The 26,724-nt window shown below is 43.0% G+C and overlaps 2 protein-coding genes across 2 annotated transcripts; one reads left to right on the top strand and one right to left on the bottom strand.

The window, feature by feature from the left end:
* Positions 1-106: 106 nt before the first annotated feature.
* rrp8 (ribosomal RNA processing 8) lies at positions 107-5,364 on the bottom strand. Its single transcript, XM_080526593.1, has 8 exons — positions 5,248-5,364; positions 4,882-4,990; positions 4,434-4,704; positions 3,111-4,014; positions 2,835-2,964; positions 815-921; positions 599-695; positions 107-509 (listed from the first exon to the last, which is right to left on the bottom strand). The coding sequence occupies exons 2-8, from the start codon at positions 4,978-4,980 to the stop codon at positions 399-401; spliced, it is 1,719 nt and encodes a 572-aa protein (XP_080382719.1). The 5' UTR covers positions 4,981-4,990; positions 5,248-5,364; the 3' UTR covers positions 107-398.
* Positions 5,365-8,124: 2,760 nt separating this feature from the next.
* On the top strand, positions 8,125-26,497 carry LOC308152712 (scaffold protein ILK). Its single transcript, XM_080525766.1, has 12 exons — positions 8,125-8,340; positions 19,444-19,609; positions 20,482-20,577; positions 21,023-21,119; positions 21,410-21,493; positions 21,787-21,872; positions 22,141-22,250; positions 22,692-22,819; positions 23,708-23,829; positions 24,027-24,126; positions 24,459-24,589; positions 25,101-26,497. The coding sequence occupies exons 1-12, from the start codon at positions 8,252-8,254 to the stop codon at positions 25,248-25,250; spliced, it is 1,359 nt and encodes a 452-aa protein (XP_080381892.1). The 5' UTR covers positions 8,125-8,251; the 3' UTR covers positions 25,251-26,497.
* Positions 26,498-26,724: the final 227 nt, after the last annotated feature.

Below are 26,724 nucleotides of genomic sequence, written 5' to 3'. Positions count from 1 at the left end.
TGGTTTATTTTTCTCTCACTTATATCCAAAAAAGGAGACATTAAAAATATTGTTTTACAACATTCTTTTATATAAGAAATCTGATTCACATGAACATTTTGTCCTGCTTAAAAATGATTTATAAATGAAAATACACAAACCCATGTTTGTGGTTAGAAATGCAAGAATTACATAGTTTATGAATCAATTTGAACGTTCATATTTTAAACTGACAGTGGAAACCACAAAGCATGTTATTAGTGATATAACCATCTTTAGTATATTTCCTGGGGTTCAAAATCACAGGCAATCTGTGAAGTTTCTTTCATATTTACAGTCACATCAAGCTATTTCCACAAGCTCTCCATCCTGCTGGACTCTTCACTTAGTCTTCTCTCCTATCCTGGTCACTGTTATACTCATCGTTTCTTGTACACACACGGCCTCAGCTCCAGTCCTGCCTTCACATGGTCTGGAGCATTGGCTGTCTTCACAAACTCAAATGAGTAGAAGTGGCTGTTCTCTTCGTCCTAATGAGAACAAACAAGGGTTAAGTAAAAGGAATTCACTCCAATCAATCAGAATATAATGATCAGATGCTCACTGTTTTCTGCCGTACCTTTGTAACCATCTTGAATCCCAGACCAGACAGTGCACTCATAAAGCTCCGCACATTCTCAAATCTACTTGCCACCTCTGCTATTTTAAGAACACCCCTGGAAAAAAGGGTGCATAAATGTTCATTAGGACAGATACATATAGCTAAATAAACCATATTTCTTAACAAGATAAGCTTAGATGAACTGAAGTGGTCTTCCTGCATAACATCTCTTACCCCATCACCAGCACACGGTTGGCTTCCATCAGGAAATCACCAAGGTTGGTCCCCATGAGAGACAGACAGAACACAGCTATGTGCACTGTGGCGTCATCAAGAGGGACCTGCAGAGGTGTGTCAAGAACAGAAAGTACAGAAAGAATTATTAAATGACATGCCAGGTAACAGTAAACATAGATTTTATAGGAATCAGGTCTACATGAAAGACAGAAATGCTATATAAAATACTACAATGCTATATAAAATGTTGGCAACCCTTTATTAGAAAGTACTGGGTAAAAGTGTTTGTACCTGATAATTGCATTTTAATTACGCTCACTGTTTCTAATAATTCACTGACTACAGCACCACTGTGCCATTTAGTACCCGCAGTGTTTCCTCTATATGCATTTATTCGTGGTGGGCCGCCACGAATGAATTTCCTCCGCCACTAATTGATTCAGACAGTCCACTTTGATTCAGGCTGCGCAGAAAGGCAGCGAGTTATTATGTCGGAGAAAAGAAAAAAAAGCAGATTGAAGCTAGATTTAGGCCGCTTCCAGACCTACATTTCGTTACGATTTAGGGCGTAGTTAGTTACAATATGTTACAATGTTGCAATTAACCTCGTCGTTTGTGTTCGCACTGCAATCGAGACTGAATCGCTCTCAACAGGCGCGCGGCGACGCTTTCAAAACAGTTTTGTGATTGGTCCGAATTTCGCGATTTCAGGAAATCCCTCTCCTCTCTCTCTTTCTTCGCCCGGCGCACGCCCCTTTAATCCCGTATCCTAATCGAAAATGCAACATCATCAGCGACGACTGTGGGTTATTGCATTTACTGCTATTCTCTGGTTCATGTTCTTATACCAGTGCTCAGTATAGAGTATTTTAAATGAACATTCGTAATGTATGTCTCTGATGTTCATGGTCAATTAAATCAGCCTATTTTGTGAAACAAATAATGTTCCCGCTAATGGGTTAACCGAGCAGCCTCGCACCTAACGCTAGCTTCGAACTATTCATAGCAATATGCGCGGGGCAAAAATAATCTATTGCCTCTAAAATCACCACGAACAGAACGGCGGAGGTACGGGTAAGCAGGGCTCATGTTGGTGTCCTCAAAGGTAAGAGTTGGTTTTCTTTAACTCAGCTGATGCATTACCTTGCTGTTGTTGTTTACCGAATGCTCCATCTGACTGTCACACTGGGATTTTACTTGTGTAAACAGTTAATGAGTAACGTTAGCCGGTTTTGTGCGTGTACTCTCATGTAGGCCTACTTCATATTGATGAGCTGATGATCTTTCATTGTGTGTGTGTGTATGTATGTATGTATGTATGTATGTGACTGTCAGTCACAAGTTTATATTCTACGGATGTTCAGTGCTGTATGCGCATTCCCGGTTCCATGTGTACTCTACTCTTGTGTACTTCATATTCGATGAGCTGATTATCTCTCGTGTACTTCATATTCGATGAGCTGATGATCTTTCTGTGTGTGTGTGTCAATGCGCGTTCCGCATGTTCAGCTGCAGCTGTCGGATATATTGGTATTTGATCACCTTCTATATAAAATCACCTGCTTGGCTTTAATGACTTAACCTCTATTAAAAAAAAAAAAAAGTGTTGTCACCCTCAAGTTTTTGGTGAAATTACGTCTTTGTTTTGAGCGCCAGCGCATGTTTTATGCGCGTGCACGCGAAGAAAAATGACCGCTCCGCCACTAATGTGAAAAATCCCGGAGGAAACACTGACCAGGTACCAATGGCGCTGAATTGATTGAGTTAAGAACCCAAAAGTACCATTATCAAACCAGTATTTGTCAGTTAACAAATTGTTTCTTAGTAAATGCTGGGTAAATACCAGCTGAAGCAGGGCTGTTAAATAAACAGTTACCAAATGTTCTTGTATTTCTATGGCTATTCAAAATATGGTAGACTTACATGGGCCATGTCACAGACGGTTAGGGTCAGGGGTCAGACTTACATGGGCCATGTCACAGACGGTGACAAGCTTACAGGTGGATGGTAGACTTACATGGGCCATGTCACAGACGGTGACGAGCTTACAGGTGGGTGCCAAATCAAAGCTGTGCACTTTGTTTTTGACACTTTGTGCAATCTTGCAGTCACCACAGCCAAAGTCTGCCACCACCAGAGAGGCTGGCCTGGAACAAACAGAAAAGGTCTGACATGGACACTTACACAATTTGAGAGTGGATCAAAAAAAGCATGCAAGACATTGGAACACTAAAACAATAATATTCCTTACGAAACCCCCCAAAATATGTTAATTCATTATAACATGACTCACTTGTGGCGTATATAGGCAATGATGGCATCCACAGGATTGGTTGGCCAGTGCTGGACTTGTGCAGTGAAGCCCCTGTGGTAGATCCCGAAGGCCTGGGGGTCCTGTATGAACATGCGTTTGGCCTCCCCGCTGGACGTCGTATACAGGATTTCGTTAATGTAGCGGAACCGAGCCGACTCCAAGCGCTGCACCATGCGAGCCCTCAACGCAGCCGAGCGGTCTTCAGGAACCTCTTTAACCTCCTCACCGTTGTGTGTCCCCTCCTCCTCCTGCTGCTGCTCCGCAGGACTCTCTTTCTTGTCCGATCCACTGAGCCTTCTTCTGAGATCCTCCATTTTGAGAAGGTGCTCTTTACTCACCTGTTTCCTTCTCTTACTGGGCTCAGGGTGCTGCTCCTCCTTCATCTCTTCCTGAGGTCTCTCTACTTCTGGCTTGGGTAATTCTTTACCTGAGGCCTTAAGTGAGCCAGTTTGAACTTGGTTGCCTCCCTTAGTCTTTTTCTGTACCTCTGTAAACTTTTTATTTTGGACAGTTTCTGTGTCTACAGTGGACGTACTACTCTCTTTTCCCTCCAGGACCTTTTTCCTTTTCTGTGCTTTGCTGCCACCCTCCTTCTGCAGTGTGTTTTTCTCTGTCTGGGGTTGAGACTGGGCAACTTCTCTGTTGCTGTTCAAATCAGACACCACTTCCTCTGGGCTCTGTTGCACATCACTGGCTGTGTTTTTCACTTTCTGTCTTGGATTTCCATTTTCAACAAATTTATTTGTACATTTTCTCCTGTTCTTCATCTTGCTTTTCCATTGCTTTCTGCTCAGTTCATTCGCCCCAGTTTTTCCTTCCTCCATCACAGCTTCTGAATCTACTTTGCCTCCTGCCTTCTTGAACTGTGTGTCCTTCATCTTCCCTAAAAAAAAGAAGAATAACATTACATTAAGTGTGGTTTATTCACCTTTCTACAACAGCATGTTTGGATACTGGATTCTGATTGGCTAGCAACAGTGGTAAATATCTCAACAACCCACTGTTCAGACCGTATTTCCAGTATCAATGCGCCTCCCAATCAATTTAAATGATTAATGATTGTAAATACATTAATTTAATGTTACAACTGTGTATTTATTTTTTAGATTATGTGGTGGCTGTTGTAGAAAAGCAATTTACCATTCGAGGGCAGGGGTTGTGGACTCATTTACCACTGTACTCGGCTTCACCTCGTGCCACAACCCTGTACCAGTGGTAAATGAGTCCACAACCCCCTTCCTCTCATGGTAAATTGCTTCCTTTCAACTAGGGGCAATCGTTTTTAATGGTGACGACACTGACCTAAATGTATCGGTTTCTTCTTTGGCTTCTTAGCTACTGTTGGTAGTTTCTCCTCCTCACCACCCAGCTTTACAGTGTCCTCTGCCTTTTCTCCTGTCACAGCTCCCCGTTTACATCTCTTGCTTCTTTTCTTCTTCCTCTTGGTGTGTACTGTTGGGACATTTTCGGTTTCACTGTCACTGCCCACCACCGCCTGTGGGGCATCTTTGCTCCAATCTGGTACTGAGCCCAGTGCCTGGAGGGTCCGTATCAGGCTGCTCCTCTTGCCAAACTGTTCAGAAGAGGAGTAGAATTAGAGTGTCAACACTTTAAGTTCAGACCTAAACTTAAAAGGGTGTCGTCAACCACAGTGTGAGTGATTCTGGACACTGAAGACTCGAACAGAGCTCTCGTTAACTACACTGGTGAATATCATAGTTGAATACTGATTGAGGTATGATAACATTACCTTCACAGTGGTGCTGTCTGGCTGTTTGTTACTGCCGATGACAGCCTCTGTCAGAGCTTTGGCTTCCTCCTCATCGTTCCATTCCTCCACAGCGAACATAGTTTGACAACTGTAATGGAGAGGTGTCGGGCGATATTACGGATTAACTTAATGTATTCAATGAATAGTTGACTAATGCAATGCTGGCTAGTACCTTCTAGAGAACAGGCAGAGTTGTGTACGTTTATTAAGTATTATAAACTATAAGTATATAATATTAATTATTTAGTAAGAGTTTTAGTAGCAGCTAGCCAGTCACATAAACCATGACATGTACCTTACAAACTGCAATCAAGCTACTTACAACGCAATAGCAACTTGACTCACCTGTAAGATAATTTCTTAACACAAGATAGTAGTTGCAGCACTTGATAACATATTAAGCCTTTCGAGATAATATTTGTTTTTATTTTATTACTTTATTTCGTCAACCCACGTTTGATTTTTCTTCCCGACGCGTGGATGCATGGATGAAGGTACAACACAGGCGCAGGAGAATGACGACAACATTACAGCAAAGGATGATGGGAATAAGAGTTTTTCTACAGTGGGTAAACTCCAAATGCAACATTTCTGCATAATTGAGCCTTTTGCTCATGTCTATTTGCATGTGGAAATACGTTCTGTTTATGGTGGCCCTTCCATACTGCTTTGCAGAAATACAGCGTGGTTTATTTTAGGTAACATTATACCATTTTGATACATGCAACATAGTGTGAAGCAGTAGCCTTAGACATCCATTATATCACGATTTGCTATGAGCAAGTTTATGTTTCTTATTTAATTATCAATATTGTGTTCTATCATTTCAAACCCTCAACAAAAGTCTTTGTACGTCTTTGTACATAACACCGTTTCAATCTTTACCACTGATTCACTGCATTTGTTAAAGTGTTTCTATTGGCTGAGCTTAATTGAAATAAGTTAATTACTTAGTTTCAGACTACCTGTTAGTAGCCTATACGAGGAGGATGGATAGGTGTATTTATATAACTTAACTACCTGTAGCAGGCGATAGAAATTATAGCAATTATTACTTGTACTTGAAACTCGTAATTCGTAATTGTAAGTCGCTTTGGATAAAGGCGTCTGCTAAAGGGCAAAATTAATTAAATTAAAATTAAAAACTGTAGTTTGTCTGAACAGCGTGCCTTTTTACCTACTAAAAGAGCCGGAGGGTCCTGAAATTTGATCGAGTTCAAAGATATAAACATTTGTTTTACTCAAAAGGCTGATTAAGTGTTACGTTTTAGCTGCTAGAGTGTTTTGGATCTGCAGTTTTAAAATAAATAAACGTTTTGGAAGATGCTATTCTCAGTCTCTTTTTAAAGCTTTTAGGTATGGTCAGGTCTAAGTATCATCCATTCTAAATTGATTCTTTATTCATGACATAGGCCATAGCAGCAGTGATCAGTATACTATGACATAGTAGTGAGAGTATATTTTGTTGGCCTACACCCCACAGTATATTTGCTAGCTATTTTTTTCTTATTTTTTATGGTTATTCAACCAGCCACATGTGCGCATCAACATGTCATGTTGTTTTCTAAAAAAAGACATGATCCTGCAAGTATGAGAGAAACATGTTGCCCTGGACCAGATTGCTCTTGCAAGAAACATGCCCTGGAGGGATACGAATGCTCGGTGTAGTGACTGCTGCTCTCCGACAGAGGGCGTATGGATGTGGAGTCTGGTAGTGGACGAGAGGCCGGGGGCCAAAGCTTTTTTCCCTCTCCCACGTAAAAGAGCGACGACGAGGGTGTGGACACTGGGGACGTAGCTTCTAGTAAACTACACACTCTTTAGCAGATTTAGCCAACTAGCGAACTTCTTTTCAATATCACTCATTGATAAACGCCCCTTTAAAGCCATCCGGTAAGTCGAAAGATTCTCTTAAATGATTTACACAGCTATGATCTAACCAAGAACTATCGCTGTTTCCCGGTTGGTTTGCTAGCCAGTCTTCATGCGATGCGTCCGGTTCTCAAGAAGGAGAACATTAGGACCCTGGCCAAAGTCAGCTAGCTACCAAACTGGTTGAAATTAGTTCTACAGAAACTGTCTTTTCTTCTCTGGGGCTTGAGGATATATATATATTATATATATATATTTTTATATTTGAACTAAGTCGCTGCTGTAGTGTAGAGCGTTTTTAACTTGACCAGCTTGTAGTAGTAGCTAGCTAGTGTGTGGGAAAAACATAGATTCTTTGCTAAAACCACCTCAATGCAGCAGTGTGGGAGTACTAGCTTGTAGGCAGAGTTAGCACTGTCTGCCCCGGGCTGGCTACAGTCCTCATGCTTCAATCATGAATTACAGGATTGAAGCTAACTATCTTTACCTCCTGTTATCAGACAGTACACATTTGTAGCATAGCTAAGTCTCAGAATGTACTCCCTTTCAATCAGTGAGTGTCTCTTAATGTAAAGTCATCAATGTATGAACACTTTTATAGTTAAGTCAATTCTGTAAGCTATCCTTTCTCCTCGTATAGGCTAACATCAGGTCTGATTCTTGTTATTGCTTATGTTGTTATTAGCCATAAGACATAATACTGAATGGAACATGGGAAACAGACATCAGTTAAAGCACGTTTCATGTTCTTAGCAGAACCCATTTCTGATGGCGGGACTGTGAGGATAGCGTTGAACATGTTGAGCTTCACTTGTAAAAGTATTAGTTGGGCTCAAAACATGTCAACTCTGAAGCCAAGTAGTGAGTGAGTTAGAGGAGAGTTTGTCATCTGTCCCAAAACAGTGGGTGTCAGTGAGTCACGACCAGGTGTTGGATGAATCACTATGCATAAATTGGCTCTACCCGCTTCTAGCTTACCTACCCGTGCAATTGATGCAGACAGGTTTGCCCAATACCTGGAGAGTCCCTCTGCCTTGCCAGACAGTTAGACAAGACTGCTGGACAGCAGTGTTGTTGTGAGACTGTCGATTGTCTCTGACAGCCTGCAATGGTCGAGATGAGTTAGTGAATTATATCCATAGGCATACGAGTATTACTAGTCTTTATCACGTTTACTTTAGAATCAGTTTCAAAACATTTTGATTGAGAATTCCTCGAATATACTGTATTTATCTTATTTTATGTTCATCTCTTTCAGGATCTTGTGAGCGCCTCTCTACAGTGTAGCTGGACATCTCCCATTGTGTCCCTGTCTGACTGTAGCTGTTTCTCTCCTTGCTGAGGGACGAATGCTCTCCAGGCCACCCCTAAATTCCTCTGGCTGCCTCCCTCATTTGTCCCAGTCCTCCCACTCTAGTCCTATACCCGCATCCCAGAGTGTGAGTTAACAGTAGAAGAACAACAGTGAAGAGCCGTCATGGATGATATCTTTACCCAGTGCCGGGAAGGCAATGCAGTAGCTGTTCGTCTATGGTTGGACAACACAGAGAACGACCTCAATCAGGGGTGAGTTGGTCTTTCATCAGCCCTACTAGAAAAGGGATGTTCAGTAGGCTGAAATGGCACTACGTATGCACACTTAGAACGTCATAACTGCCATAGGTAGGCTAACTGTTCCAAGGTGTTGAAGTGTTCAAATGCGTGTATGTGGACGCTGTCATAAACCTCATTCACACATAAAAGCTTTCCCATTAAGTTCCATGGAATTTACCTGGTAAGGGCCGTGTGTGAACGGAATTTCAAGGGAAATCTGCTCAGGCAATTTCCCTGGTCAAGACCTTGTGTAATTCCATGGAAAATACAGGGAAGTCTTAGGGCCAATCCCAATTCACCCCTACGGCTTCGTTTTCACCCCTATGGCTTCGTTTTGTGCGTTCACGTTTAGGGGTAGGGCTATCCCAATTCATATTTCATCGAGCCATGGCTTCATTTCGAGGGCTAACTATGGCTTCATTTCGAGCGATTCCAGGACCAGACTAGCTTCGAAGCCATAGGGGTACGCTACCCCTTGATTCCAGGATGCATTGCGAATCATCTACAGAAATGTTATGTCGCTCTATTCAATGCGGAAATGTCATTTTACTTTCTCTGTAATTACTTATTAATAAAGATTTGAAAAATTATGATAACCATCTTATTATCTTAGTTTAATGTCACTACAATGCATTATAGACCTTTTATTTATAACAAGCATAACCAAAAAAAATCGCTTTTATGTCGGTGCTGTGTCTAACGTTACAGTAACGCAACGCTGCATGACAGTCGAGCATTTCAGAGATGTACAATCATAAATCAATTATTACCTGTGGCGTTTGACAGCGGATGATGGTACACATATGTAAAGTTATCTATTAAACGTTCGGCTGACTTGTACATGATGCGCATTTTGACCTATTTCCATGTAGCGGCACCTGCAATCTAATCCGAGCAGTTGTTATTAGGTAATATTATTAATGGGTTGTATCATTCATTTAAATGCATTATAGACCTTTTCTTTATAACAAGCACAACAACAACAAAACGTTATTATGCCGATGTGCTGTGTCTAACGTTACAGGCTGCATGACAGTCGAGCATTTCAGAGATGTACAATCATAAATCAATTATTACCTGTGGCGTTTGACAGCGGATGATGGTACACATATGTAAAGTTATCTATCAAATGTTAGTTTAATGTCATTACAATGCATTATAGACAGGGGTGCACACAACTGGTGCGCCAGTGCGCATGCGTCGCCAAAATGCATGCTGCGCGGCAGATCAGCCGCATTAAGGCGCTCTTGCGCACCAACAGCTGGAACCGCTGGGAGAGGAATTTACTTCCTCAAAATCCAACTGCTGACTGCTGACTGCTGCATCACTGCAAGCCCCACTAAGTAACTATTTGCCGACCCCTCAGCCGAAGGCCCGACGAGTAATCCATCACAACAGTCGACCGACGACGACCATGGCGACTCCCCTCACGAAAACATTCGGAAAGTATCGTAACTCGTACTTTCATTCCGCGTATCGCGTATCGCATGGTTATCACGCCGCACGTGAAAATTCAGTCCCGAACGACTCGTCGCTAAAAGGAAAAACAACAACAAGGGACTTCACGTTTCTTTTCTCTGAAGCTATCAAACGTTCAGACGTTTGTTTTACAGCTTCATTATCGCACCTAGACCCCTGACCCAGGGAATATGGTTGGGAATTCTATTAGAAGAAAAAAAATGACTTTGTTGCACAATCAAAATAATGAGCTATTTAAAATGATAGCCTACAACATCCTCTACCATGTTTGAAATTGAGGACAGTGATAACAGCAGCCAAGAGAGCAGTGATGATGATTAAGCTTGTAGCATAAATAAATGCTTAGGCTGTAACTTTTTGTTGAAAAGTTGATTTCAGTGTTTACAGAACAGAGCAGTGCTTAAACACACTGAAATAAACAGACATCTCTTTAAAGAACAGACATTCAGTTAGTGCTTAAGGAGATGTCAGTTGATTTCATTTTGTTTTGCACACAATCATTTGTTCGTTCATCTTTATTTATGAATAAATGTCGTTTTGCTAATATAAGTTATCCATGTATCCCTTTTTTATCCATCCTGTGGGACGGGTCGTGACTCGCAAGCTCGGGGAGCACCAAGCAGCATCCCTAGGTGCTCCTCTGAGCACTGGCCCCAAAAAGTTATGTGCACCCCTGATTATAGATCTTTTCTTTAGAACAAGCACAACAACAACAAAACGTTATTATGCCGATGTGCTGTGTGTCTAACGCTACAAGCTGATTTGTGCATGACAGCCGCGCATTGACATATTTCCATGTCTAATGTCTAATGTCTGATGTACTAATGTCATTTCAATGCATTATAGACCTTTTCTTTACAACAAGCATAACAAAAAAAATCGCTGTTATGCCGAGGTGCCTATGCTTAACATAGAAAGTTCCACAGTCCAGCGCGCTCGGGTTTAGCAGTAGAGGACTGGTAGCCTACCTGATCACTTCCATTAGACTATCAAAGCAGGACACCGGAGCACTCATATCTGTGCGTTTGTCACAGGGTGACAGTCCCTGTTCCTCTGCCCGGCGTCAGTCCAATGGAATCGTCAAGCACAGCCTTCCCCATATAAATACATCGGTGCGTGATTACAGAGATGTACAATCATGTTCATTTAAAAATAAATTGTGGTGTTTGACAGCGGATGATGGTAGACATATTTAATGTAACGTTATCTATCTAAAGTTATCTATCCACAGGCTGATATGTGCATGATAGGCGCGAATTCCCCCCCCCCTCCCCCCTTGGTGGTATATGACGCTATCTGTATTGCAGCACTTAATTTATTATACCAAAACAACTCGCAATCTAATCCAAGCAGTTGTTATTATGTAATATTATCGATGGATGTGCCATTTTTGATGGAGGGCAGTGAGCGGGAGACTCATCAAGGACATGTAGTTAATTAATGCAGTGGACAGCGGCTGTTTCTCCAGCGTTCCTGTCACTTCGGATTTCGGAACGTCATAAAATTAAATCTGTAAGTAATGCGTTTCCCATTGATGGTAGGATATGACGCCGTAAATGTGACTAAAGTTCAGCCGCGAAGTTGTTGCACTGTTGTCCTAAATCAGTGCAGACTGGCAGGGTAGGAGCACAGGTTTCATACACTGTAACCTGTAACAGGTTAGAGCGCCATGGTCTGATAATGAAGCATTGTTCTTTTTTATTTGATGACTTGTTTGATCGATTGATAGCGTAAAAGTGAAGTTGTGAATGAGTCGCGAGCGTCAATGCTTTTCTACGATATTACTGATGACGTAACAGTTTTGAAGGGTTGTCTCATTTCATAGGGGTAGATTTCAACCCCGACGGCTTGTGGCTCTGTTCGAAGGCCTTGGCTCGAAATCGAGTCACACTCGAAAACGAGCCATAGGGGTAGAAAAGGGAATCGGGATTGGGCCTTAGTTGTGAACAGAAGCATGAACATTGCCTGGTCCGGCACGTAAAGGGTTACGTATGTCTGACGCAAGACGTTTTCACCTGGAACAAGTATTAAACTTTTTTTTAAACTTCATGAAAATGATATACTGGTTTACCACTACATTAATAAGCAATGTGATAAATCAATAGCAGACATACACTAATCGCAGTCATATCACCAAAGTTGAGTAAAGTTGGGCCTATTATTCCCAATTAGCCCAGCTGGTTTACTCAAAAAGCAGCAAAGTTGGATGGAAGTGTTCTACTGCAATGTAAAAGGATTGCTAGCTATACTCCTAAATGGATTGGATATATATGCATGCATTCAATTAGCTAGCTTGCTAGCTTCCTCCTTGATAACTTACTAGCTAACACAGCTAGCAACAAAGATTCAAGGATTTGGCGCCAAGTTTGACAAAAGGGACTTATGCCGGCGACTTATCACAGTTCTCGGTTGATGTATTGGCCAACGTTATCCGGGTCAATTAATTTATCCAGCCAACATTATTTCTCAGGCTAGCTGGCCATCTGCTGCACTACTGGATCGTGTGCTAACCCGGGAATGCCATTGCAGGTTTGTAAAGGCGCAACACAGGATTGTTAGGGCATTTAGCTCATGTATGAACAGGGAAAATCACTGGCGGCCCCGGGTTGGGATTTCATGTAGGCTAATTTACAGGGAACTATGTGTGTAAAGGGCTATAGTAGTGTCACGTACATCTTGCACGGCTCTGCTCTATCACAGTGGTTGCAAGCTTCTTTTAGACCGCTCAATTGGACACACACCCTCTTGTTGAAATGTTAAAACAGGATGTCACACCCTAATGTTGGACTGATCAGTCACTATTCCAGCATGGTGCTGTATAATCACTAGTGACACACAGACAGTTGCTCAATCTCTGACGAAGCAAATTATGTGGCAAGGTTATAAGTCTATAAAATTAAAGTATTAAAGTAAAGTATTAAGTAAGTAAGTATACAATTAAATGGATTGTGCTCAGGTGGAGTAGTCGATCATTCATCTTGGTTATTCATACCTTTTACCCTATTCTTTGTCAATTCCCTATAATGTTTTGAGCCTCGAGTCTTCTGCAGACAATTAGTTCCACACAAATAACATAGGAAAGGTTCCAGAGACCCACCACAGTTCCCCTGTGCACAAGAGAACATTTATTGTGGTTTATATGAAAACACACACACACATCAAAAGCTGATGGCAAACTTAATTGTCATTGTTGTTTTGATGTTGGGGTTGAGGGCTCCAAGGGGCAGGCTGTGTCTCTGCCCGTATCCTCAACTCTTGTGATCATGACCTAAGATTTGAACCCATTTCCTTCCGGACACATGACTTGACTTGGCCTGGAATGTGAACCTAAAATACAGCAAAAGCATGGCAAATGTCTCGGAATGAGATGCCTGCTGTCTTGTTTTTCATGTGATCGCTTCTCTGTTGGTTAAAGGTTCGGCAACGTCTTGTGTGTTTTTTTTGTTTTTTTTAAGCACTCGTATCACTACTCCGTCTGGACCAATCATGAGGAAAAGAGCCAGTGCCACCTCTTAGTAGAACAGGCTATCCCCCAAACGCCTGTGTTTAGAGGGATTGTAATTCTATTAAGGAGAGTGTGTCAGAAGTCCTAATCTTCTCTCCTGTATCCTCGGGTGATTCCACACACAGCAGCACCACGTTGGCACCCAATGGTTACCATGGCACACCGTGTCACTATGGAGCTTGTCTCCCAGACCTTTGTGGTGAAAGTTGTCTTTTTTTTTAAGACCCATCCATTCTAGATTTAGCCTGGTGTCTCTGACAGCATCCACAATGAGCAGAGAAAGAGGTACTAATTTATTGTTGCCCCCCAGGCAAGTTTTTTAAAGCTGTTTTTCTGCCATGCATGCATCCTTCATGCATGGGCTTGATTGTTCAATACCTTCGTTGAAGGTATGAGACGATACTTTTCACAGTTTTATCGTCTTTCTTTTTTTCTTTTTTCCTATCTCTTCTTCGTATTTTTGTCTCTTTTTATGCGTATTTGTCACTGTGTGGTCTACACGTGTAGATTGATTTTATTTCTGTGAGTGCAGTGCATGTACACCGACACGTCACTCTCCTCCATTAGCTGATTACCTGTCAAATCTCTCCCTCCCTCTTCTGATCTGACCTGTTGTAGGCTATATACATTTAATACTAGCTCCTGCGAAAACTGTGATTACATGGGTTTCATCAGTCACAGAGAGAATTATAGAGATGGCCTACACTATATGGCTATGGGGTTTATAGCTTCCAATACACACGCCCACATCTTCCCTGATGAGTCCCACCATCCTGTATGACCTTCCTCAAAACATATCATGTATCAAAAACGTCATGGTAGTGACAGTAGGTGGGGGTTTATTAACGCAAGTGTCAGTACGTGCATGTGCACAGATGTAATTGCAGGACACAGAGAGAGAGTAGTATTGGAATGCTGCATCACCTTACAAGGAATAACACGCGGCAAGGCCCAAGGGAACAGTCTACAACTGAACTCACCAAAAATGAGCAAGAGAAAGGGGGAGGAGAGTGAGGGGATTGTTGTGAGAGAGAGAGGGAGGGAGAGGGAGAGGGAGGGGGGGGGGGGAGAGTATTCTACTGTGTGTGAGGGAAGTATGTGTCTGACTTTTTAACAGAAGGAATGCACAAGGCATTGGCAGAGCATATCACCTTCCTCTCTACATTCTTCTGTTTCCTGTACCCGTCTCCCAGTGGTATTAGATAGTGCCACTCATTTCCCCTCAACATTTCATTATGAGCAGATAATTACATTCTGATGCTAACAAGACAAGGGAAAGAGTAGGCCTATTTGTAATTGTATTATTTGTTTATTTTATTAGCTATTAGCTATTAATGGACATTTGTGAACTTAAGGTAGGCCTACTACTTACATGTAGGTGAATTTGAGTGAGTATATTTCGTTTAATTATATTTGTAGTTTTGGTTAAATTTGAATATAAATGGCCTACTACAACAGAAAAACCACCATTGCAAAAGTGACTGAACGTTCTTGCCCAACCCCCACTCCTCATAATGTGTGTGTGTGTGTGTGTGTGTGTGTGTGTGTGTGTGTGTGGTCTGTATAGTGGACTGATTCTTCCAGTGTTCTGGGTGGCAAGGGAGTGTGAAAAGCCATGTTTGTGGTATCTGTATTTATAGCCTAGCCAAACAGTTTTAGTTCTCTCTCTTGGCTATTTCTGTACAATTGTGCTGCATAGGAAAACGTGTCATTAGCCCTACATTCTGTGCTGTGAAATACCATGTTGTTGAGTTCGCGGCTCCATGTTTGGTGAGGAGGGGTGGATTGTGTACAAGGAGAATCCTGTTTATATTTAACCCCCCACGTAGGTGGGTTGGGGTGTAGTGAGCCTATGGGCCCTGCCCCCATCTCACCGGGCAGACAGTGGTCCGGGGCGGGTGGGGGTTCCACCATGTAGCGTCTGTGTGAGAGGGGCAGGTCCGGAAGTGGGATGTGAAGCTGGGTGGAGACTACAGTATCATGCCTTCCCTGTTCCCACTGCAGCCAGCTGCAACTAACCCCACGGACACTAATAGGCAGCTCTGCAAGGTTTCCTAAATCAAGGTCATATGACACAAGGCGTCTTCAATTTGGCGACGTCAAACGACTCTCCTTTATATGGATGTTAGGGTTGGAGCGTCTCCATGGGTGTTTTCCAGTGTGGGACAAGTGGGTACATGGTAGCCTGGTTGCCCCAGATCTGTTTGTGCCATGTTAAATATTGTAAACTACTGAACTACTGTAGGAGTAGGCTACACAACACACACACACACAAACACACACACACACACACACACACACACACACACACACACACACACACACACATCTAGGGAAACCAGGCCAGCTAGGAGTCAGTGAATCTGTATCCATCCATTCATCTGTCTATCTGTCATATGAGCTCAGTGCAGTGACCTACAGGGTGTAGACAAGGGGCTCTTCCGTCTGCCAGTCTGAGCCCTGTTGGCAGGTGGAACTGCCTGAAATAACCCCACCCAGAGAAAGCCCCCTGGAGCGGCCATGCGGGGAGGATAGAGACAGCCCCTCTCCTCTCCACTGGCTCATTAGTCTGAGTTGGGCATCTGGCCTACTGAGTGGCTGCCCACTGTGAAGAAGAGTTGATTCTTCTTGATTATTTTTTACTACTAATGATAATATTTGATTAGGTATAGGCCTATATATATCCTGCTTGGTGCATTATCATGCTGGAAGTAGCCATTAGAAGATGGTTACATTGTGGCCTTGAAGGGATGCACATGGTAGGGCTGCAACTAACGATTATTTAGATAATCGATTAATCTGCCGCTTATTTTTCCGATTAATCGGATAAAAATGAAAAAAACAGATTTCTTTTGCACATTTTATTTTATGTTTTCTAAATCAGCCAGGCCTGTACATATACATGTGCAAAATGAATAAGTATTAATAAAAAATAATAAATAATATAAATAAAGAGGGCTTTGCTACATCAAATAGGTTTAACAACAGGCCATGGACTATGGCGGTAGATTGTTTGATAAAGTAGTTGAACTCCAGCTCAATACATGCATTGTTTTAGGTAATAACTTTGCTTAATGTAAAGGTCAGTAACCCAAAGTGCAATATAGGCTACAGACAAGACACTAATGTTTTTATATAACAGATATGCTCCAAAACAATGCAATGTGTCCTCACTCCATACAATAGGCTAGGCTACAGTCAGTGCCTCACTCTAACTCACGGGTAGCTTGGTAGCTAGCCTTTAGCTCATCACCTCTGCTCTACCACTGACGTTAGCCAGCTAGCTAAATACACTTGTCATGCAATATTGAATTCATGAATGCGAGCAAACACTCACTGGCTATCGCATTACATTACAGTCATTTAGCTGACGCTTCGCCAGAACTCACAAGTGCATCTCCTTACTAATACAAGTGACTATGAGCATACTCCGGTGCTGAAGGCATAGAATGCGAATAGCAAGCTAAAAATACAATAGGTCATTAAGAGGGAGAATCTATTAGATAAACGAGAAGAACTAACTTAGGCCTACAGCTGTGCCAGTGAAACGAACGATCCTCACTTCAAAACGCAACGTATGGCATGGGTACATACGTTAAACTCGTATAACTAACCCTGCTGAGGCTGAGCCGTCTTCATCCATCACTGTCACATGCTTTCTTTTAAGGTGTTCTCGCATCACCGTTGTGCTCCCGTGCCATGCAAGATCGGTTTTGCATAGGTTGCAGCAAACACATTTTTAAGTAGCTTTTACATTTAAAATAATTTAAATGTAGCCGCCGCGCCGGCTCCGCAAGACGGCGTGGCGTGCGTCAACAGGAAGTAGGTTTGTTATGGAACAAGACCCGACGAATCGATAATGGAATTTGTCACCAACGAATTTCATTATCGATTTTTATCGATTTCATCGATTCGTTGTTGCAGCCCTAGCACATGGTCAGCAACAATACTGAAATAGGCTGTGGCATTCAAGCGATGATGGGCCCAAAGTGTGCCAAGAAAACATTCCCCACACCATTACACCACCTGAATGAATGAGAAGGTGTACAGGTGTTCCTAATAAAGTGTTCAGTGAGTGTATATATTGGGGTTAGACTCATGACCATACCTCTATATTGTGTTGTCCTCACACCTCTTTTGGAGGTCTGGGAAATTTAAGATGAGCAGATCTGGCTTGGCTTGAACTGGACAGAACTGTAGAATGGTTGTTTCTTGGTGTGTGTTGTCTTCAGACTGGGTAGGACTATTTTATTTCTACTTGTTTCCTATTCTAACGTCTTTTGGTTTAACGTTTCACGATTGTTGCTTTTCTTTTTCAGGTGATTGTCTGATAGAGGCTCCCTGTAAGAAGACATTGTGCTGTCAGAGTAGATCTAGGCTGGATATCCGTCTGGCTCACCCAGATGAACTGTGTGTCTGGAGGGACTCTGTGAGCCTCATTGATGCTGGAACACAGGATGTGTGTGTGTGTGGCTCCTAATCTCAATGCCCCCTTCAGTTCTCACAGACATGAATAAATCACAAATAACACACCAAGCCCAACGGAATTTGAAATTAAATGCAAATTCCTCACCAGCTGTTGCCTTGAGAGAGAGGGAGCTGGTAGTAGAGGAAGGGAACTGTACTGAAGGGTGTGTGTGGTGTGTGTGGTGTGTGTGGTGTGTGTGGTTTGTGTGGTGTGTGTGTGTGTGTGTGTGTGTGTGTGTGTGTGCGCCTGACAAAGGCCAGCGGTGAGAGGGGAGTGCAGGGGTGGCAGGAGCCAGAGAAATGCAGGATGACATAATGACACACAGCAGCTGGGGAGTCATTTTGTGTGTGTGTGTGTGCGTGTGCGCCCGTGCACTATAGTGAAGGAAGTCTCCTCAATCCTTATAAGGCCTGCAGAGAATGCTTGGCCCACTGTTGTTTTTCCCCCCTCCCCTTTTCTGACTTCCTGTAAACTAAAGGCAACATTCAGTGCTCTCTTTCACATACTCTCTCTCACACACACACACACGCACACACACACAGTCTCTCCCGGCTCTTTCTAGTCAGAATCTGTCTGGTGGACTGTCATTGTCACAGCTGTGGTCATGATTGAGGAGGCACGCATCACTCTGTCCTGTCATCGAGGCCACTGTCCTACACGTGTGTCTGTCAAACCGGTCACAGACGGGGAGAAGACACACTGCCCTCTGTCACTGAGGCCAGTGGGACAGGGATGGTAGCCAACACATCCTTTCTATCCCTGACTGGGCATGTGGTTCCTGTTTTCATGTTGGACGTTGATGGCATTACAGCATCAGGCAGGAGTCATTGTTTTCAGTTGTTCTCCATTCTATACACGCAGCTGTACATTGCTGTACTGTATTGCCCCACCCCACCTGATGTTGTCATTTTCAGCTTTTTTCCCTCTAGATCTGAACCTTTCGAAGGCTTACAAGCACTTTGTGTTTGTATCCATGCCATCTGGCCTAGACATCAACTCAAGGCCATTAGCAAGCAAACAAACCCTAACCCTTTTTGCTTACCTTTATGTTTTGGAAGATGCTGTAATGTACATTATCTCCTGTGCAGCAGGCCTATGCTGCTTTCTGATATGTGAAGCAGGGTTTCTGTGGCCTAATTTTTTCATCCTGCAAAGACAGACTTTTGTATTTCTTTGTTGTGTTTAAATCATCTAAAGTTTCATTCCAAAATGTGATTGCAATTAAAAGAATACAATTGCTCTGTTGTTTACACCATGTCAGAGGCTGTGCATGCAGAAGTCACCGACAATGCCTTTAATTAAGGAGGAAATTGATTAACATGGTGTCATATGAATACAATGATGAAAACCACACTGTAAAAACTCAAAGCGAAAAAGGAAGCGAAGAACTGCGTCATCAAAACCGACTTATTCATGTCACAATGTGCTGCAAATACAAATACAATGTCATTGGCGGTATAATAAATATCTGTTTAATTTGCTCTGAAATGTTTCCATACTCTAGTGGCAGAACCAAGTCCACAAGGTGGCAGCACCCCTCTCACATTCCTTGGGGAGAACCCTGAATTGACAACTAAACGTCTTAGTGCACCTTTTAAAGCTGTTCGCTGTTCTCTCTCCTCAGGGATGACCATGGCTTCAGCCCGCTCCACTGGGCATGCAGGGAGGGCCGCTCCAGCGTGGTGGACATGCTCATCATGAGAGGGGCGCGCATCAATGTCATGAACCGGGGGGATGACACGCCCCTGCACCTGGCCTCCAGCCACGGCCACCGTGACATCGTAGGCAAGGTGGGGCTCCGTTCAAGCGCACAACACACACACGACACGCGCGCACACAACACACTCACACACACGCACACACGCACACAACACACACACACACACACACACACACACACACACACACACACACGCAACACGCGCACACACACACACAAAAACACACATACTCACGACACACAACACACACACACACACACACACACACACACACAAAAACACACGTACTCACAACACACAAACACATTCACACAGGAATTCATTGAGACTTAATTGCTCAATTAAGGTTCATTAACCATTCCTTTTAAAGCTCAAGATCTTATGAAACCTTAATTAATGTGTGCCCAACACCCATAACTGCATGATAAAACTGTGTCTGCTCTTGCAGTGCTGAGATCAGCTGCAGAGGGGGAAACATTGGCACCGATACTCAGATGGTGGAGGGTTGATATTGTTTTTGAAGCCTGGCTTTGAATGTTACCCAGTCCCAACATAGGGTTTATGACAAAACGCATGCCGTTGCAATTCAAAATGTAACAAGCTTACCACACGACATGAACATTTTGCTCAAAGTTATCAAAGTAAAATGTCTCTCGGCAATGCTTAAACATAGAACTATGACGGTACTAGTCGAAGTTGGAATGAAGGGTTACTGTATCAGGTGTCTGTTTATTGAAGTGCTGCAGGCCCAGGGTTATGATTTGGTTTTGGTATTCGGCATGATGTCACAACACCTCTGGAATGTGGTGGCAGCCAGGAGAAGTGATGTTCAGGCCTGCCATCGGTGGCTCACTTAACTGCTGTCTTTGTTTATCATCCAAACAGCCTCTGGGCAGCCTTGTTTTGTGTGTCATCTTGTGGGTTTCTCTTCTGTCCCCTAGCTGATCCAGTGCAAAGCAGACACCAACACTGCCAACGAGCACGGCAACACACCACTGCATTACGCCTGCTTCTGGGGACAGGACCTGGTTGCTGAGGTCAGTACGCCCTCTGGTGTCCGTGGCTGGACACTGCATCTGATCAGTGCTTGAGCCATGCTGTGTCCCTTAACTCCACTGAAGTATGCACTTCCACCATCAACTACATTTGATCCATTTATCCAAAGCGACTTCACAATTACAGATTATAGAGACATTCTCCCTGGGGGTAATTTACGGCTAAGTGCCTTACTCAAGGGTTAGGGTTCCCAGGCGGGATTTGAACTCATGACCTTCTGATCACCAGTCCAACTCACTCATCTACTAGGCCACCACTACCCCATTACCCTAACATGGATTTAGATGGGAATAGATTGGTGTAAGAGTCCACTGTGAGGCCCAAACTATACTTTGGGAAATCCATGTTGCGAAATACACAGGTGCATACTTCATAAGAAGGGAAGCGTGGAGTTTTCACACTGATGCCATGTTCTCTCTCCTCCAGGACCTGGTGGCTAATGGGGCTCAGGTGAGCATCTGTAACAAGTATGGAGAGACTCCTCTGGACAAAGCCAAACCTCACCTTCGGGAACTCCTCAAAGGTACACAAGAACGTCCACTCTTAAAACCACACCTGGGATCAAATAGTCATTTGAATCCGTTTCAAATTCTTAGCTGTGCTCGATGGAGTTCGCCTGGTACAGTGGTAGTAGCAATGGAACATTCCTAAAAGTGCAAACCCTGCCCACCTGCTACTCCAGGCAGGCTCAAGCTAACTATGTTAATGTGGAAAAAAACGGTCTGCTGTGAACTCACTTTTTAATGAACTGTTGTTCATGGTGTGCTTTACGTGTGTTCACCTCTCTCTGTTATGTCCCCACCCTACTCTCAGAGAAGGCAGAGAAGCTGGGACAGAGCTTGACCAAGGTTCCCTTCAAGGACACATTCTGGAAAGGCACCACCAGAACTCGACCCCGTAAGTCCCCCCCTCACCCATAAAGTCATTGACAAGCTGCCTCATTTTCATTACTTCAGCAATAAGAGGCACTGTATGAATGAACACACAATGATCCACTGAGGTATTTCTGGAAAATGTACATTTCCCTCTCTTCCAGCATGCTAAATGTCACAGACATGCTAGTATTTTGCTGTCTTTTCCTCTTTGAACACCTGAAGAAACTCAAGGTGTGTCAACAATTTCACAGAAATAATTGTGCTTTTATCAGGCTAGTGAGTCTCCTGAGCTCTGTCTTCTGTGTATGTTTACAGGTAACGGCACTTTGAACAAACATGCAGGCATTGACTTCAAACAGCTTTCCCTTTTGGCGAAGATCAACGAGAACCAATCTGGAGAAGTATGCAAGTTCTGATTTATATTTATATCCACTATATAGCGTGTAGTTCTACTGCCATGAAAATATTTAGAAGTTATTTCATCATAACAAATGGGCATATTTCATTATTAAAAATACAGAAAATATCACTGACAGTGGCTTTAACTGATTACTCTGGGCAAGTGTGATACATTTGATAGACAATACATTTTATTATGCATAGGGTCAGTGTATGCCTGCCAAGTCTATTATGGTTGAACTGACTTCCCACCTTTTTGTTTTGCCTTAGTTGTGGCAAGGGCGCTGGCAAGGGAATGAGGTGGTGGTGAAGGTTCTGAAGGTTCGTGACTGGACTACCAGGAAGAGCAGAGACTTCAACGAGGAGTATCCCAAACTAAGGTAATCAGTTTGCTCTGTCCAGGCCTCATTTAGGCTTTATTTTGTATTGCCATGTCCTTTTCAGCACTGTTACAGTATCCATGGTAGAGGCATAACTAGGCCAGCACGGTATTGTACAATACAGCCCTCTAGTGTAATACAGCCCTCTAGTGTAATACAGCCCTCTAGTGTAATACAGCCCTCTAGTGTAATACAGCCCTCTAGTGTAATACAGCCCTCTAGTGTAATACAGCCCTCTAGTGTAATGAAGGTATTTGTGTCCTGTTGGGTGGAAATCCATTTGTCTCCTGTTCCTTTGTTGTCTTTTTATTTGCGTTGTTGACATTGTTGCCATTCTGTACATACCATCCTTTTTTATGTCCAATCCTATATGCATGTTTGTCTCCTTTTTTGTCTGTCTCCCCTTCCCCCTGTATCCCTCTTCCTTGGGCCCCATCCCAGGATATTTTCCCACCCGAATGTGCTGCCCATGTTGGGGGGGTGTCAGGCTCCTCCAGCCCCCCACCCCATCATCATCACACACTGGATGCCCTACGGCTCCCTCTACAATGTACTTCACGAGGGCACCAGTGAGTATCACGGCCACACAAACATGCACACCAGCCTTCTGAAGTGCTACCTTCAGCCCAGGATGCTTATTGTAATGATGCAGCGTCTATTTAAAATGCAGTCCATGTAAAAATTGGGTTCTGGGTAGATTAGGAATTTGATAGAGCTGTTGTTATGACTACTTCACTGGCAAGAAAAAGTATGTGAACCCTTTGGAAAGACCTTAGGGCGGGGTTGTGGTGCAGGAGATAAAGCCTGCGTCTAATGTTCACAAGGTCGGCAAATCGGCGGTTCGAACCCCGGCTGGCCACATGTCGAGGTGTCCTTGGGCACTGAACCCTAAATTGCTTCCAATGAGCGGGCCGGCGCCTTGGATGGTAACTCTCCACCATTGTGTGAATGTGTATGTGAATGGGGGAACGAGAGGCCATTGGAATTGTAAATGAGAACCGATTCTGACTTACCTGGTTAAATAAAGGTTTTAACCCACACCTCCAATCTCGTTTCATTGATTGGACTCCGGGTTTGCTAACTCCTTCTTCCAATTAGCTTTTGTAGAAGTCATTAGCCTAGGGGTTCACATACTTTTTCCAACCTACACTGTGAATGTTTGAATGATGTATTTAATATGGACAACAACAATACAATAACTTGTTTGTTATTAGTTAAAGCAGATTGTGTTTGCTCATTATTGTAACTTAGATGTAGATCAGACCATATTTGAAGACAAATGTATACAGAAATGCAGGTAATTCCAAACGGTCTCTTCTGGTTCTTGCCACTGTAGCTGTTCTTATGAGTACTTAGTAGGGGACAATGACAGTGTTATTACAACAGCTACTGTGCGTGTGCGTGTGTGTGTGTGTGTGTGTGTGTGTGTGTTGTCTTTGTCCTCCTCCTTCTGTCAGACTTTGTGGTGGATCAAACTCAGGCAGTGAAGTTTGCCCTGGACATTGCCTGTGGGATGGCCTTCCTGCACACGCTGGAGCCCATGATCCCTCGACACTATCTCAACAGCAAGAGTGTCATGGTGAGACACACTCTCACATCCATTCTCACTCACTACAGCTTGAGGACACAAACTCTTTAGTCTTGTGATATCAAGAACTCTCTGAGTAGTTATGCTCGATGCCTTGTAATTCTCTTTACTATTCGCTCTATTCAAACAGCTTCCGTTGCCTTCGGTTGTTCACTTGAATGAAACTCACACGTGATATGTGTTCATAGATTGATGAAGACATGACGGCGAGGATCAGCATGTCAGATGTTAAGTTCTCCTTCCAGTGTCCTGGCAGAATGTACTCCCCAGCATGGGTCGCCCCTGAAGGTAACCTCACACAAACAATTTTGGTCACAGTTGCTTTTTTACATTATGGAAGATTTAGCAACTGGGGGTTCTCTTGAGACAAAAAAGGGTCCCCTAAATAGTGAGAAATAATGTCCAGAAATTACCTCATTGTTTGTTAGCCTGTATCAAATGATTGTGAGGTTTAATGAGGCAAGAAGTAGACTGGTATTATATCATCGGAGTGTGATGACCATCGTCAACACCCAAAAAACGAGGTAAAGAAAATAGCAATGACACTTCCATTGCGAATCTTTAGGGTTAGCTTGGGTTGGCTCTGTAATGTAAATACTCGGCTCCCCCCTGTCGCCCAGCCCTGCAGAAGAAGCCTGAGGAGATCAACCGGCGGTCGGCAGACATGTGGAGCTTCGCTGTGCTGCTGTGGGAACTGGTGACCAGGGAGGTGCCCTTTGCTGACCTCTCCAATATGGAGATTGGTATGAAGGTGAGAGAGCTGGCATGAAGGGCACCAGACCTGTCCAGGGTTCAAATAGTATTTGAGATAATTCCTGATATTTTCCTGTACTTGATTGAGTTTGCCTGGCACAAAGGAAGCAATAAAATAGTCTTCATCTTGTAAACCCCTCTAGGGGTGTGAAGATGCATTTGAGTATTCCATTATGAGTACCTGGACTCATAATCGATTAGGAAAAATCCCTTCTTGAAAAGTATGAAGTAAGAAAATAGACCATTAGTTGTGTTGGGGAATCAATTATTTTTTTCATTCCTTAACCCCACCTATCTGCCACTCTATGCAGGCTCAAACAAAATGCTCAAAGTATTTGAAAATACTTCAGATCCAGATATGTTATCATGTCTACAGTCACAGGAATAATCAGAACATTTATCACAACTATTTCTAGACACAGGACTCACATGCTGAGTAGTGCTTTTGGTCAGGTTGAACCTTCCCTGAGTGTCTCTTTACATGCTTATCGTCCCTCTTCTACTCTCAGGTGGCTCTGGAAGGCCTGAGACCCACCATCCCCCCTGGCATCTCACCCCACATCTGCAAGCTCATGAAGATCTGCATGAACGAAGATCCCGCCAAGAGGCCTAAATTTGACATGATTGTGCCCATCCTGGAGAAGATGCAGGACAAGTGAAATCGCTCCTCTGCTTTCCCTTGAATGACAACCCCTCCTGCCACCCCTCAACAACCCCAGGATATCTTGCCCAAGATATCTTCCAGAGATGTGGTGCTTACCAGTATTGCCTTAAACTTTTAACTCTCACTACTTTACCGCTGCTCTCAACGCCACTGTAATTTAAGCCTGAATTGAAAACAGCAACAGTCACTTATTTTATTCTTGATTCTAATGTTATTTTTGTTATCATCTCTTGATTTATCAAGACAATGTTTTATTTGTATTTTCACATACCATACGTCCTTGCAGGAGCTAAGAATTGACTGTCATGACTGTTCTGTTGTAATCATGTGTACTAAATACAAGCATCTCTCTGTCTGTGACTGAATAACCTGTGGAGGTCAGGATGACAATCTGTGTCGCATTGCTTCCTTTGATTTTGACCTTTGACCTTTCTTTACCTCTGGAGGGGCTCACTATCTAACAGTCAGACACTGTAAAGAGACCTGTGCCCTATTACAGAGAATGGAAACTCTTAAGAAAACAATACATGTTGTATTATCCTGAAACTTTTCATGTGAAAAAATGTGCTGTTTTGTTTGTTTCATGAGAGTTATTTGCATTGTGTTGGCCTAAGTCTGCAATGGGGTTGTACTATGACTGCTTCTTCTGTAAGCCTCTTATCAACCGACCATTAAACGTCCCAGGGCCGGCCCGCTTCATATTGTGCTGGCTTGAACTTTTTTATTGTCCTTTCCAGCAGTGGTGGATGCATAACCAGGCCAGCACAGCTCGGTTCGGCTCTAGTGTGATTAGGGTATTTTTCTGGCCAACTGAGACAACCTTCTTTGTAGCCCAACTCTCTAATTTTGCCATAGTTTTCTCACTTTGGTTGTTTGTTTATATTTCATTAGATTAACGCTCCACTGTGTAGAGACATTCTGTCCTCATATCTTTGGGAATTATTTTTTCATACACATTTGTTGAGGTATTCTGGAGCAATATTTATGCCAGAGGCAACTCTCAACATTTCGAGAGAAAGAAGAAAAATGGACATTAAGGGGATAACATTAACATTCTGCTGTCTCTCACTGTTTCTGCTTGCATTCGATTTAAATGCCATGCTGTGTCCACCCCTCTGGGTTAGTCCCACCTTTATTGTCCTGTACTACTTTTTTTGTTTTATAACATGCATTATTTCTGTGCCTCCACCGGCTTGCTTGTTTGTGCTGAATCACAGGGGTAAAAGCCAAATCCAAGCATGTCTTATACAAGTGTATGTAATTTATATATAAGTATATTAAAAAGAAAAAAAACTCTGCATCTGCATTATTATTTTTTTATTGCACTTGATGTCTATGAATCTACTACAATACATCATATTGATACTTGAACTTGATCTTCATAAGGCGGTGGGCTTCCAGAGAACATCGGGTTGCCAGATGTGTAGAATGTACCGCAAACTGCAGTCTAAATTTAATCAAATTTGAGC

The sequence above is a fragment of the Nansenia antarctica genome (assembly GCF_963989245.1).
Source record: "Nansenia antarctica genome assembly, chromosome: 3".
Taxonomy (NCBI): domain Eukaryota; kingdom Metazoa; phylum Chordata; class Actinopteri; order Argentiniformes; family Microstomatidae; genus Nansenia; species Nansenia antarctica.
Note: the sequence above shows the minus strand (reverse complement) of the source record. Positions and strands in the feature narration are given on the sequence as shown.

What these genes read in the sequence shown, in the direction of transcription:
- rrp8 (XM_080526593.1), bottom strand. Translation starts at nt 4,980, where the DNA reads ATGTTCGCTGTGGAGGAATGGAACGATGAGGAGGAAGCCAAAGCTCTG. An exon ending in CAGACAGCACCACTGTGAAG is followed by an intron (nt 4,705 to 4,881) that starts GTAATGTTATCA and finishes TCTTCTGAACAG; the next exon opens with TTTGGCAAGAGGAGCAGCCT. An exon ending in AACCGTGTGCTGGTGATGGG is followed by an intron (nt 696 to 814) that starts GTAAGAGATGTT and finishes CCTTTTTTCCAG; the next exon opens with GGGTGTTCTTAAAATAGCAG.
- LOC308152712 (XM_080525766.1), top strand. Translation starts at nt 8,252, where the DNA reads ATGGATGATATCTTTACCCAGTGCCGGGAAGGCAATGCAGTAGCTGTT. An exon ending in GACAGGACCTGGTTGCTGAG is followed by an intron (nt 20,578 to 21,022) that starts GTCAGTACGCCC and finishes TCTCTCCTCCAG; the next exon opens with GACCTGGTGGCTAATGGGGC. An exon ending in CACCACCAGAACTCGACCCC is followed by an intron (nt 21,494 to 21,786) that starts GTAAGTCCCCCC and finishes GTATGTTTACAG; the next exon opens with GTAACGGCACTTTGAACAAA.